This window comes from Lichenostomus cassidix, chromosome 12 (genome assembly GCF_008360975.1).
Source record: "Lichenostomus cassidix isolate B80296 chromosome 12, HeHo_3.0, whole genome shotgun sequence".
Taxonomy (NCBI): domain Eukaryota; kingdom Metazoa; phylum Chordata; class Aves; order Passeriformes; family Meliphagidae; genus Lichenostomus; species Lichenostomus cassidix.
In genome coordinates this window covers 5169306-5183184 of record NC_139493.1, presented here as the reverse complement: position 1 = coordinate 5183184, position 13879 = coordinate 5169306, and the positions used below count along the sequence as shown (strand labels likewise).

Sequence of the window (13879 nt, the reverse complement as noted above, 5' to 3'; positions counted from 1 at the left end):
TTACCTGCTGCTGCAAAGGTCCTTGAAATCCCAAATTTTTTGCCATCTGCAGCGCCTGACGATCCTTTATGCCTTCGAAAATATCTATTTCCTCCTGCAACAGTAGCATGCATAAATATAACTGAATATTCCATCTGAATGGAGGTTTATGACTTCAAAAGGAAAACACTTAGTATACATGTGCAAATTAGTAATTAAAGCCTGGCTGATTGCCAAGGCTCCCCGAGATGGAGGCTATAGCAGCTGCCTATAGGGGATGTTATAATTACCACACTGACTATGGAACAGTCCTTCCAAAAAATATATAATTCTTCAGGGTGGCACGCTGACAAGACAATGTGACACCAGTTTTCACTTTTAATTACTGTACAGATGGCATTGATGAATATTTAGTCTGCTAATTTCTATGACATATTTTGGAATATTTTCAAGGCAATGAGTGTCACTGCCCAGTAACTCTGTGAAGTTTATATAATTTTAAAATGCACGTTAAATATTTTTACAATTTTTTGAATAATTACAGTTGATTGTATCAATTACTTTCTCAGCTGAATAGCTTGTCTGCTCATTATTTTGCCACAGTAACATAAAAAATACTTCAATGTAGTCATCGTTAAGAAAGTAATTACAACAGTTGTATTTTGGTTGCAAAAGTCTTGCAGGTACAAAAAAATAATTAACAACTCTGCCAATTAGAGAAAAAAAGCCACAGAGACAATAAGTATATTGGCACCAACCCACTTGGGAAAAAACTGTGTACCTTCCTGAAATTGAAACTCACTCATAAAACGTTTCAGATATGAAATTTAACATATCATATAACAGCCAGATTTAAGATCTTTTTCTAAATGAAAAAGTCTAATAAAATCAGATGTTAAATATGCTTCATTTGCTAGATGAATAGGTCTGATCCTGTATTTGATAAAAGTCCATTTTTATGGTTCTTACTGCCTCCTTCCTACATGGAAGAAGGAAAAATGGGAGTAGAAAGGGAGAAAATATCCTTTTGGATAACTGACAAGGAAAATTTTTATTTGAAAACATTATTTCAGTACCTTAAAGATGAGTTCTGGGCTAGTTACTGCAACTTCTTCAATGTCCACACCACCCTGAGGACTGCCAACCATGACAGGTCCATTGCAGGCTCTGTCCATCAGAATTGCAAAGTATGTTTCCCTGGAAATATCCAGTGCTTCTGCAACCATCACCTAAAAATGAACAGAGGGAAGAAAAGATCAGTGGTTCTGACTGATCCTTCTGTTTTGCCCTAAAATGCAGCAGTTTGAAAAATGCTGTCCTGAAAAGAAACATTTGTTTCACTGCTTTTATTACAGTACTGTAACCCCATTATCTTTTTCCCAAGAAATCCTCTCTCCCTAAGTAAGAGAATCCTCTAATGCTGCTCTTCTCACCAGGGCAGGCAGCAAGCCATGGAAACCAGGAACACCAAACCCCAAAACCCTCAAATTGTTGGGGTTTTTTTTCCAAGAGCTGCTGCTGTGTCCATGCTGCAGACCTCTATATTACTTTTTTATCCCAACAAGCACTTAAATGTGTTTCCCCCCAGAAAAACTTGAGTCACAAAGGACTCAGTTTTCAGATCACAAAGATTCAAGGATTGGCTTTCAGATGCATCTGACCAGCAGTGCTGTTCCTCACCAGGAAATCCTCAGGGTTAAGTGTTTTCTCCCTTATTCCGACAGACAATTACAGATAATTCTGCCATCCAGCTTTTTACTTTCAGTTTAGAGAATCAAGCAGGTGTGTGTCCTTCAGATGCTGGCACAATCTAGAAACACAGGTATTTATTTCTCCAAAGAGCAACTACTTTTTATTTATTACTCTAAGCTACAGAGCCATTTTTTATGAGTATCTGACAGACACCACAGCACAAAACAAAAAGATGATTCAAATCCCACGTTTGCCATCTACAAGTACCACATCAAAATTGATGGAAATTGGCCCATATAAAGTCTTTGCTACATTTTTTTCCCTCCTCCCAAAACCAAGGCAAAGTTATTTCCATTTTAGTATTGCCATAACTGTACTTTCCTCTTCACCCAAACTGTCCATTTTTGCAATAGTTTAACAATAGCTATTGAAGCAATTTTAGAGATGAAGTGGTTTTACACTTGTAAAGGACTCACAAAACTATTTTGATATAAGAATATTAAATTTCTTCAAATATTCTTAATTTTAGGGAAAAATCTGCATATGATCATTTCCCTGTGATCATAACAGATGCCATAATCTAAGGTGCAAAGATTGTAGCTCTTCTCTGCACTACAGTTTTGCTTTTCAGCCTTAATGTGAAATGGCCAGCTCTGTAATTTAATTAGTACTACATTCTTAACAGAGCTACTATTTCCCATCTTTCAATGGAAGTGGTAGCAATCAGGAAAATCACCTCTCTGATAGTAATATAATTAAGAAGGATTAAGTGGCAACATCTTTCTACCACGGTCTGTTTATGAAGTGACAGCTTTGAACAATGATTACAGACAAAGATCATCACTGAATGTACCACCAGGAGAAATTCATCCTCCAAGAGGCATTTTTATACCTGCAGCCTTAAAACTCTGTCTACCTGGCACAAGGTGCTCCATCAAAGGAGTATTTCTGGGGCTTTCATAGTTCAAGGACTATAAACAAGAAAGATGCACTAAACTTTCACCCAAGTCGCTTTTTTGACATTCTATTCCACAGTACATAAGAAGGAATGTAGGGACTTTCTGCCAGGCAGTATGTATTAGAGAAGAGGAAAAAAAATTTAAGAAACAAGGAATTAAATAAAGCACTCAGTGCTCAGAATTGAAGGAAAGATGAAATTTCTTTATGATCTTTTTGACTTGGAAGAAATTTGCTTTATAGTAATTTTGTTTCCTTCTACTTTTACCTCGCTTTATTCACACAACATAGGGGGATGTAAAGGAATAGTTCAAATAAGCGACTGTTCAAAAGGAAAGTAAAGAAAGCTAGGGTGAAGGAGAGAACCAAGAAAACTACTGTACTACTTAAAAGCATCTGCCTATTTTGGTCTACTACAGAGGGATGCTAAAAGGCAACTTCAGAGACACAGCTTGGCTACCTACCAAGATTTGTCAAATTAACAAGCAAGGGTAGGGAAAGCATCCTTAATTTGCTACTATTTTTACCTGCATCCACGTTTTCACCTTCTTACATATCCTGCATCAATGTATCTGAAAAATGTGAGTCAGTTGCTTTAGACACAGGTCAGATAAAACCAACTGGTCCTGCTGGATCTTGTCAGAGCTGTTCAGAGTTTCCACAGAGCTCAGGGTCAGGGCCAGACTTAGGATGGGAATACACTCAACAGGTTTTGAGGAATACATTTGCAGGCACAGCAGGTGGAACTTACATTATTAAATCAGCTACTTTCAACTGCAGCTTCCAACTGGAGTGATTGTCCTTGCTGCTGCTAATTAACCATGTCAACATCATCAGACACTTCTCTGTCTTAATTCACAAAACTACTGAGAGTCCACTTTGAAGTAGCAGCCTTAGAGCAAAAATTGTCACATTGTACAATATCTCTGGTTTCTCCCAACAAAAAACCTTTCCTTCACCATCCTCCCTGTTTGATGCAAAGTCAGAAAAAATGGTGTTCAAGGTCTTTAAATATTATTTGATAAAGTCTACCTATCACTCACATGACAGAACTAATGCAAACACATTGATGAACAGTTAAGAATAATGAAATTGAATCTACAGACTGTTGATTCTTCTCACATTTTGTCTGTTTTTCTTTTGATAAAGAATATGAAGCATCATTATCTGTTTACCATATCACATTTATATTTAAAATGTCCTGGGGAAAAATCAGTTTTCATTAAAACTTCCTGACAACTTCAAGCTTCCCTTCTCTGTAACAAATCATTACCTAAAAGTTTAAGACACACATCTAATTTCATAAGAGTAACTGTAACAGCTTTTTTTTTTTAGACAGAATCAAATATGCAAAATGTTCAGTCTGTTATTGCTTGGAGAGAAAACACAGGTAGTGAATTCTCAGGTTGTCATGATAAGAGAAGACTGTCATCACAGATAGTCAGGCTCTCCAAACTCCAAACTGCCAAAGGAGGGTTTTATGTAAACTCACAAAACAGGTTCCAAGTTATGAGGGAATTGAAGAGATTGCAATTAATTAGAGAAACATCGGTCTGAAGAGGCACAAACACTATTTTAATTCTGTAGTAGGTGCACAAGCTGAGAAAGAAAGATGAAACCACCGTTATCTGTTTCATAATTATTCTAACTGTAGAAAATTTCTGCCTTTTACTCCTTCCTAATAAATACATGTAAAAGGTACGTGACTTCCACTCCCTGACTTGACACTAGCTCATTGATTTCCTCACAGAAAGTGATGCAATAACTATTTTTCTTCTGAAAATTGCTTATTACTTAAACTTTTTCAAACACAGGAGTGTTTTAAACCACTCAAACCTCCTGGAACGTTGAAAAGTTTAAACAGCACAAGTCCTAAACACATGCCTTTTGTTTTTTTCCTGAAATGCAATTTTCCTTAACTACATGTAGACACACAAACTCTTCCATACATGCACAGAGTGCCTTGAAATAGTACAAAAATGCCAGCGATCAGTTCTCATCTTCCCCACTGCTCTCAGCAAGCTCAAAGAGTCTGCCTGGCATTTTCAGTGCACTAAGTTCCCACTGCATTAAATGATATCTCAGACATGGCTGAATTTATGTGTTTAATAATATTACTGTAGTTTGCCCCTTGATTAAAATTTCAGTGTTTGATTTTGTAGTCCTGACACTACAAACCCGAATGCCTCAGCTCCTCTAACCACCTTGAAGATCCCAGTGTGAGCTAACTTTGTAAATGAGAAATGCTTTAAAAAAGCCCTGTAATTTTGCTGGGAAATAGTTTTTTGCATTACATAGTGCATAATTTTAAATATTCTTTCTTCACTATCTAATAACCATGACATTGAGCAAAGTGCTACAAAATGAATTAATTTAAAGCAGAGTGTATGCTCTTACCATTAATTACTAAGAATCAAGAACTCAACAGTAAAAAATTAGTTAAAAGCCAACACACTTTTAAAAGCCAACTCTATAATCAGAATGGAAGTCTATGACAGGAGATAATCAGCTTCTCCCAGTGAAAAGCATCACACTGGTTTATTGTGGATCAACATTAAAATACTTGCAAGCTGAGTCCTGAAAGGTTTCTCTGTAACTCCATAGCAAAGGAAAAAACCACAGTCCATCAAAGCTATACACAATCCTGTACCACCAAAATAAATATCTGAAGTTCAAACTTCCCCTTAAACTTCACTCATGCCCAAGCTGTTTAGTCCATTGTTCATTCATACAAACAATGTGTGGAGGGGGAGGAAAGGAACTACAATTTAAATCTATAGTTACTTTGTACATGGCACAGAAGTCATCAAAATACAGATCTTTTGAATAATCCATGTCAAAAATGTCCAACATCCATACTCTTCTTTCATTTCTATCAATTAAAAAAAAAATTAGAAGTTTCTGTTTCAGAACTGTATCTGTCAATGATGAACAGGCTTGCACTCTGACAAAAGAGTAAAATTTCTGTATGGATGTATTCAAGGCAGGCCAGCTAGGGCAAAAGAATACAAACAAAGAGCTTACAAAAGAAATCTGCTTTTACAATACTAATTTTCCCAAGTAGAGTGCCTTAATATGGAAAGGGTATATCCTTTCTTATATCCTTAGTATTACCAGGATCTCTGACAGACATGCCTGAATGGTTAATACCATTCCTCCTTTTGAATATATAGCATTTCTTTTTAACAACAACCCTGAGGAGTGATGGTAATCTGCTCTCCCTGCTCCCCAAGAGAAGAACTGCCTGAACACCTTCCTGCAGCCCTCATTAGACAGGATCTTTCCAGACAGGTGTTCCTTCCCCTTCTATGCTAATACACCAAGCTGTTCACAGGATATTAAAAGTGAACTGCAGTTCCTTCAGCTCATGCCAAATGATTTCCTGGCATCAGATACAGGGTGGCTCTTGACTACTTACCTGTGTGAGGATTCTTGCTCAGTAAAACAAAGCAAGAGATAAAAACAGACACAGCAGATAGGCAGTTGCCAGGATTTCCTGACTCACAGAATTTTACTAATTTGAAGGAGAATCTTGCTGAATCTTTGCTTCTCTTATTTAGGCCAACACAGAGCAATTTATTTCTGCTCAAGTGAATCTTGGTGTCTTGCAGAAATCACCATCATTGGAAAATGAACTCCCACATGCTACCTCAACCACTAACATAAACATATTTTAGGCTGTGTCTGCAGCAAATAGGAAGAAGCTACACTTTTTTTCAGTTGAGATCATTCTCATGCAAACCTTTTGATATTTAAAGAGGGCTTACAATAAAGACGGGGACAAAGGATTCTTTTCAATATATATCACAGAAATCAATTTATTTTCCATCAGTGGGTATGCAAAAATTGATAAACAAAATACAGACACACCCAGAAAGAAGAAATAACATTTTCTTTTTTTTCCCCATCAATTAGATGTAATCAATCAGAAATTGGAGCAGGATTGAAAAAAATCTATGTTGTACATCCCAGCTTATTAATGAGAAATTGCAGTTAAACAAGTTTTCAACTTTCAAGAGGCCAAAATCTCTTACCTTTTTAACTGTCACACCATCCTTTGGAGTTTGCTTGGTTGACAGATTGTACCCAATCATCTGTTTAGCAAGCTGTTCAACAGTCTTAGGGCTAAAAACAAAGGAAAAATGTTAGTTTACTGAAAGATATTAAAAGAAACAGTCCATAGCTATTGTAAACAGCCTAAATATTATACAAGAAGCACTTTATTTTTTTTTTTTCAATTTGAAGTACTTACTCTTTAGTTAGATGAACTCCTCCTTTCAATCCACTATTAAAAATACCTTTCCCTCTCCCTCCAGCCAGAATCTGTGCCTTCAGAACAATCTCCTTTGCCTCTGTAAAACAAAAGCACATTGCTGTTCTATGGTGTGTCATTTACTGAGCTTGTTAGTGTGAGACTAAAAAGCATTCCCAGGTTGGACTCTTTTCAGAAAACAAGAAGTTGTTCACAACTAGTGAGCAATAAAACGAGAGTAAATTCAGCATTTCTATAAAGCAACCTTGCCAAAAAAAGAATTGCTCAAGGAAGTTAAGGGATGAATATACAGAGATTATTAGGTGGATAAATATGTCTTTATAGCCATCAGAACAATGCTGTTAATGCTAAATGGCCTTCACAGCAAACCAGACAAGTCCAGTTCCACAGCTGACACACTGGCATGGTTTCATAAACATAAATCAGATTCTATTTTATCTTGAATGCACAACAAAACAATGATCATCAAGGGAAATAACTTCCATTCCTTGCTCTGAACACGTGGAAGGAAATGCAGGGATGTGGCTCTAAAAGAAGAAATCCCTGTCTCCAAAGGGCAGGTGAGTGCAGAGCAAGGGCAGGAGCTGAGAAAACATTTCATCTCTTTGCAAGGCATCACTTGGATCTTTGGCAATTTGAGTATAAATGTCTCTTAGTAACAAGAAAGTGCAGCAAGACAGTGACAAAAGCAATTGCATCATGTCCTACATTCCAAACAAAAGCAATCCTGACATCCTTACAGAGTCAGACAGGGGGGAAAAGGGGAAAAGGAAACCAACAACCAAAGCAAACCATCACTCATGATCTCTGCAGCTCTGGATCACAGTGGCTTCTTGGACCATGAGCACCTGCCAGGTGCCTCTGAGATGTTTATTAACACCAAGGATTGGCACATTACACATTTATCATAAAACTGCCAGCTGCCTTGCAAAGTCTGAAATCTTAATATTAACAGAGTATTAAGTGTGTCTAGAAAAAGCTCATTGTTACTCTCTTGTGCAGTCTGTGGAAATCTCTGATTTCAGTGATGTTTGGACTAGGTCACACCTTGAGTCATAATATTTTTGCCAAGTGTCAAGAAAACATGAGAATTTGTGGTTAAATTGACAAATTTATTGTTTAATTGGCGCAGAGGATACAGATACTTTCATTCAAATATACTCAGGCTTTCTAGGCTGTAAAAACATTTTACAGATTATTAAATATAAGTTTAGAGGTGCAGCAATTTTTGGTGCAGACAAGCTCTGACACAGCATCATTTCAAAGTGCCTGTATAATAAATTTCAGCAGCCAGAAAAATTCAAACCTTAGAATAGAACAAATATTATGAAACAAATATTCTATTTAGTACAGGTATTGTACTTTAACACATTTTTTTAGTAGTGGAGTTACTATTATTATTTCTATTATTATTATTAATATTATTAATTATTTTTAACACAGGTACTGTACTAAAAGATGCTTAATTTCCAAGCTTCTTGAGGCTAAAATCTCCCCACACGTTTATCCATTCAGTAACATTTGACATACATCACTTTGAACCTTAAAATCATTCTCCTTGAAAATATTTCATGCATTCCAACACATTCATGTTCTGGGCTCCCTATTACTCATGCCACTGCAGGGCAGATAACAAGGAAATTTAAATGCAACAAAAAAGTTTTATATCAAATGTTTCCTAAGCGCACAAATTAAGATGAATTAAAACTATAAATCACTTTTCAACCTGCAGAAGCAAATTCTAAAAATCACAATAGCTGCTGTGATAAAGAATCTAACATGGTATTGTTAATAGACGCCGTAAGCATTTAATTAAATCAATTTTAGCTTCCAACCATCCCGCCAAAGTGAGCTTTGATTGTCAGTGATGGGTGGTATCAGCTCTGGGAGTGATCATCACCCTCATTCCCAACCTGCACATTCCATGAGCTCCAATTATCTCCACTGGGCTCCAACAAATGAAGTTAGAGAAAGGAATTAATGTGTGCATTTTTATAATCCACTAGAGGACTATCAAGGCAATACAGTAACTTCAAAGAAACAACTATCAAACCCATAAACAAACAGACAGGAAAGTCAGCACAGCCACGTAAAGATTAGACCTGAAGAACTAATCAATGCAGCAGCTCAGCAGAGCACAGTGCAGCAGGTTCTTTATGCCCTGCAGGAAACCAAGGGGAAGCAATTTAATTCCATAATTATTTGCCCAAACTCTGTAAAACGAAATAAACCATCCAGATCTCATTTTACAGTAACTAGGCTTGATCATTCAGTACTTACCAAGCTGATTCACTCCTTAATGTCACCATCTTATTTAGAGAGTTGATTTCTAGAAATGCTCACACAAAGTTTTGGTGTTTGTCCCTGCCTGAATTCCCAAACTATGTCATGAAAGACTGTGCCAAAACAAAAATGTGGGATTAGCTAGAATATCCGAAGTAATTCACCTTCACTTGTAGATTTAAGGAATAAAAAAAAAACCATGAAAAAGGCACCTAAAGTCAGCATTAAACCCATTAAAACCAGAAAGGTGTAACTAATTTCTATTAATACCCTTCCAAAGTGTTCTAATAACACTGGAAAATGTTTAAGCAGGACTGTGTAGTTATAAAAAAGGCTTTGAAGAGAAGCTACACAAGCAACATGCCTTTACACCACCATAAAGTACAATGCAATGTTTTCAACAGCATTAAGACTTCAACCAGCTCCAGTATGGCCACTGACTGCCCAGCCTTGTGTAAATTAAAAAAAAAAAACAAACACAAAAAACCCCAAAAACCCAAACAACAAACCAGCCTGCTTCTTAAGCGTGCATATGTGGGTTTTTAGTCACAGATTTATAATTTTCTTTATCATTAGAAACAATACAAAACCCGACAGCTTTTAAGTGTCACTAATTTAGCAACAAATGGCTGCAAACTGCAAATCCATGCAGATTAATGACGCAGTGCTGGTAACAGCATGTGTTCTTAACTAATTATAACCCAAATACATTAATATCTCAGATTGAGCAGCTCCTGTATTTGCCTTTTTTACATTAACCTACAGAAGAAGAGAGTGGGGCAGGTGTGGTGCTTAGGGAGATGGCTAAGTGCTGGAGCTGGCAGTGTGAGGTTAATGGTTGGACTTGATGATCTTAGATCTTTTCCAAGCAAAGTGAATCTATGATTCCATGATTTTTAAAGAGTCCTTTAAAAAAATGGAAGCAAAATACAGCTGGTCCCTAAGTCAGATGCCAATAAATAAGCAAGACATTTACTCCTCAGAATTCAGAATTTCACAACTGTCGCTGGCTCTACATTTCTAAAAAAAATTTAATCTAACCACAAAGGAAAAAAGCCTTAAGAACTTATTTTTCTGTAATAAATTTAGATGTTGCAGCAGGGCAGAACAGAACACTGAGGGACAAACAGCCTCCACATTGCATCCAACAAGACCTCTCCTTCCCTCAGCCAGCGCTGTGAATGCAAACAGCAGTGATACTCCTTGCAATTGGAATAAGCTCAGTGCTATAATGAAAGCCTATTTAAAATCAATAAAATCAGTCCTGCTTTTGGGAGCTATGATTACTCTGGTCCACTGGTACTGCTTGCAGCAAAAATGAACAGCTTGTTCTCAGCCCACTGCTGTGTATATTTAACTACTGAATTCTTGATCGTGAAACAATATACTGAGAAGCAGAGTTCTGCTGGTTATATGCTATGCTAATTTATTACCTGTGAACAACTTTCCATTATTATTGATACGACTGTGTGGCTGCAAATTAGGCATGTTACAATTACATTAAAATGGGCTGTAGCTTATCAAAAATAAACTGCTGTAAAGAACAGACGATGTATGCTGCACAGGAACACACTCCCTGTTTATGAACAAAAGGTTTTCTACCAGAGAGAACTCAGGTCTACTTTGACAAGGCCTCCCACACTACAGAATTAGAGCTTGGGACAAAGGGAGGAGGTCTCACACAAATTCCTAATCACATTTCTGTCTCACCATGCGACTTTCAGTGGTCTGGCTTCTCCATCTGCAGGGGCTCTGTGTAAATTAATTACTGTCTGTGCCTTCTTTAAAAATGCAGAACCCGTTTCACTATTACATTAGTGCATTTTTACCCTAGTGTAAGGCAACTGAGCACAGAAGGGTGCACTGCAAACCCCTGACTCCAATGTAAGTCCTGCAGCAGCAGCAACGTGTCCCTGGAACATTCCCTGCTCTCTCTTGCAATGAACTCAGCACACACTGCAAAGCAGATGAGAGAAACTCACTGTCATGGGAACTGCACAATGAAGAAATATTGAAAGCAGGCCAAATCAGGGTTTTACAGAAACCTTGTCTCCTTACTGACCCAAACACTGAGGATATAAACAAACAGGAGCTGTGTCAATGCACAGGAGGACCCCAACCCACTCTGGCCAGGCAAAGAGTCATTGGTTTCAAGAACTTTGCTGGTCACCCTTCTTCAGTTAAAATAATTAAGCAGTGCTTGATGAGCAGAACACTTGGAGTGCTTCCTCCTTCCCAAATCCCAGCTAGACGAGGTACATGAATCTGCAACTAGTTCCAAACTCTCCACCCCTACAAACAGAGGTTGCAGAGGGCAACCTAAAGATGTATTTCCCTGGTGAAACTGCTCTGAGGGACACAAATCACAGCTTTCTTAGGACATGTGCAACTCCAAGCTTTGCTTTGGCCAGCCAAGCAACAAAAAGCAAATATTGCTGCCGCTCGCCCTGCTCCCACCTTGCGAGAAGGGCAGGGATCAGCACCCCGGACAGTTCCCATGCTCTGCCAAATGAGCAGACAGCTAAAATAGGAGCTGTCCAAGGTACCTCCACATCTACAAAACTATTGTGCTTAAAGGCCTTTTGAATGAAGATAAGCAATTTATTCCCCCCCTCACTTTAATTTTAATTTAAACTCTCTTCCTCTGTTATTTTCATCCTTCTGCTCCATAACACCAAAAATAATTATGCTCTTACAACTCGACTTTCTACAACCTTTGCTTTGCAGACTAGTTTAGAATTAAAGTTAAATAAATCATCCTTTTTATAACTCCATACTTTTGAATGTATTGTATATTTATTGCTAGATTATAAGCCTCATTAAAATCTATAATGATAAATTAGTCAGTCTCTTGATTCTGTCACTAGTATTATTAATTGCTTTCATAGCCATTACTACACACTTCACCGGTGATAAAAATTTTAAAGCTAGATAAAATCAGCTAAGCTAAAGCTCACTCTCAATATTGCAGTCTTAAACCTTCTCAGAGTAAAAGTAATCAAGTATTCACACATCCTACATTTGAGTTAAACCTGATAAATTACTTATACAGCAAACGGAGCCTCACTAGATCCAGCAGCACCACTTTAATGCATGGAAAAATATGCACATTAAGGCAGGGATCCAAAAGAAACAGTTCTCATATTGAAACTGTTCATTGTATCTGCTTGTTTGAAACTCTGTGGGATATCTTATTTCTGATATTTTTCAGCCTTTAACAGCTTCTTTTTTCAACCTAACTTCTCATTATTTTTTACATAAATTTCCTCTGTAATAGACAAAGGGCTTGGAAAAATGACTATTTCCACATTTGCTTACAAACTTGAGAGCAGACATGGTTTGAAACTCAATCAGGAAAGGAATAAGTTTGTCCTTTTGTGGAAGAACACTGGAGTTCACTGACAAGAGAGAAAAAGCTCTTTCTGCCAGCTCTAAAGAAACATCCATTCCATAGGCAAAACGGAGAAAGGCAATTTCTGCAACCTGCAGAGTCACCCTGGCATCCTGCAGCACATAAACAGTAAATACTCAACAAAAATGGGGAAAAAAGGGATCCAGGGTTCTTCTATCATTATACCCAACAGGTCCATTCTTGCTACTTTTAGACTTCAAAATATTCTTTGTATTACACCCAAGCCAATATTATTTTTCTCCTCTTCCAATGATTTCACTTTAAGAGATTGCAAAAGCAAGGAAAGAAGACTTTTCCTTCTGTATTAGTCACAATCCCTGCAACCTGCCAATACCACCATGGAAGCTTCTCAGGATACTCTAATGCACTGAGAAACCTGGGCATGCAAAATCATGTGCTTTAGTCAACCTGGTTTCCTTTTAAGTATAGAACACATGAATAAATCACAAGACTTGCTTACTAAAACCACTGTCATTCAAAAATTTGACAATTTTAGCAGATTCTTATCAAGACATTTTTCTCTATCCTTCCCATCTCCCTAAACTACAAAAAAAAAATTACAGTAAAATGAATACACTGACAGTTTTTTTTTTCCTTGCCAAAATAACATATATACCCTTCCCCCCCCCCAGTAAAATATATTTTAAATTTAGCCGACTCAGGCAGATCAACAGTGTCCTGAATTCTTGACTGAATACCATAACATGATTTGTTTTAATACAATTGAGGGAACAGGCTTTATGCAATCTGTAGTGTTGAAGTCAAGCAGCCATTAGGAACAAACACTGCTCTCACCCCTTGCTGCAACAATACACACACCTGCTTTCCTGGAACGTGTTCAAAATTTCATTCTTTCTGATTATATGTAAGGCACAAAAGACACAAAGCCTTCTCTGACTGATTCTAATTCTTTTATCCATTATTGAACTGCAGAGACGATTTTGGAAAAAAATTGTATGTAGTGTAGAATACAAAAAAACTGAGGCACATATATTAGTTTTTTTCATACTTCACTTTTAATCATAAAGGAGTTGTTGTAGTTGGAGATATTCTCAAAATTAGAGCATGAAATAAAAATCCGAAGGAAGAAACCAGGGAATTCACATGGTAAAAAAGCAAGTTAATATGAATCGTAGAATCACAGAATGGTCTGGGTTGGAAGGAACCTTAAAGATCATCTTGTTTCAGCCCCTGCCATGGGCAGGGATACCTTCACTGTCCCAGGTTGCTCCAAGCCCTGTCCAACCTGGCCTGGGACACTTCCAGGGATGGGGCAGCCACAG

The 13879-nt window shown here is 37.4% G+C and overlaps 1 protein-coding gene across 1 annotated transcript in view; it reads right to left on the bottom strand.

The window, feature by feature from the left end:
* The window catches only part of SUCLG2 (succinate-CoA ligase GDP-forming subunit beta), a 102626-nt gene that overhangs the window by 48801 nt on the left and 39946 nt on the right, over window positions 1-13879 (bottom strand). Inside the window, exons 3-6 of the mRNA XM_085072331.1 lie at window positions 6881-6980; window positions 6663-6753; window positions 1056-1208; window positions 5-94 (exon numbers count right to left, since the gene is read on the bottom strand). Coding sequence (XP_084928457.1) covers window positions 5-94; window positions 1056-1208; window positions 6663-6753; window positions 6881-6980 — 434 coding nt within the window. The remainder of the gene's footprint in view (window positions 1-4; window positions 95-1055; window positions 1209-6662; window positions 6754-6880; window positions 6981-13879) is intronic.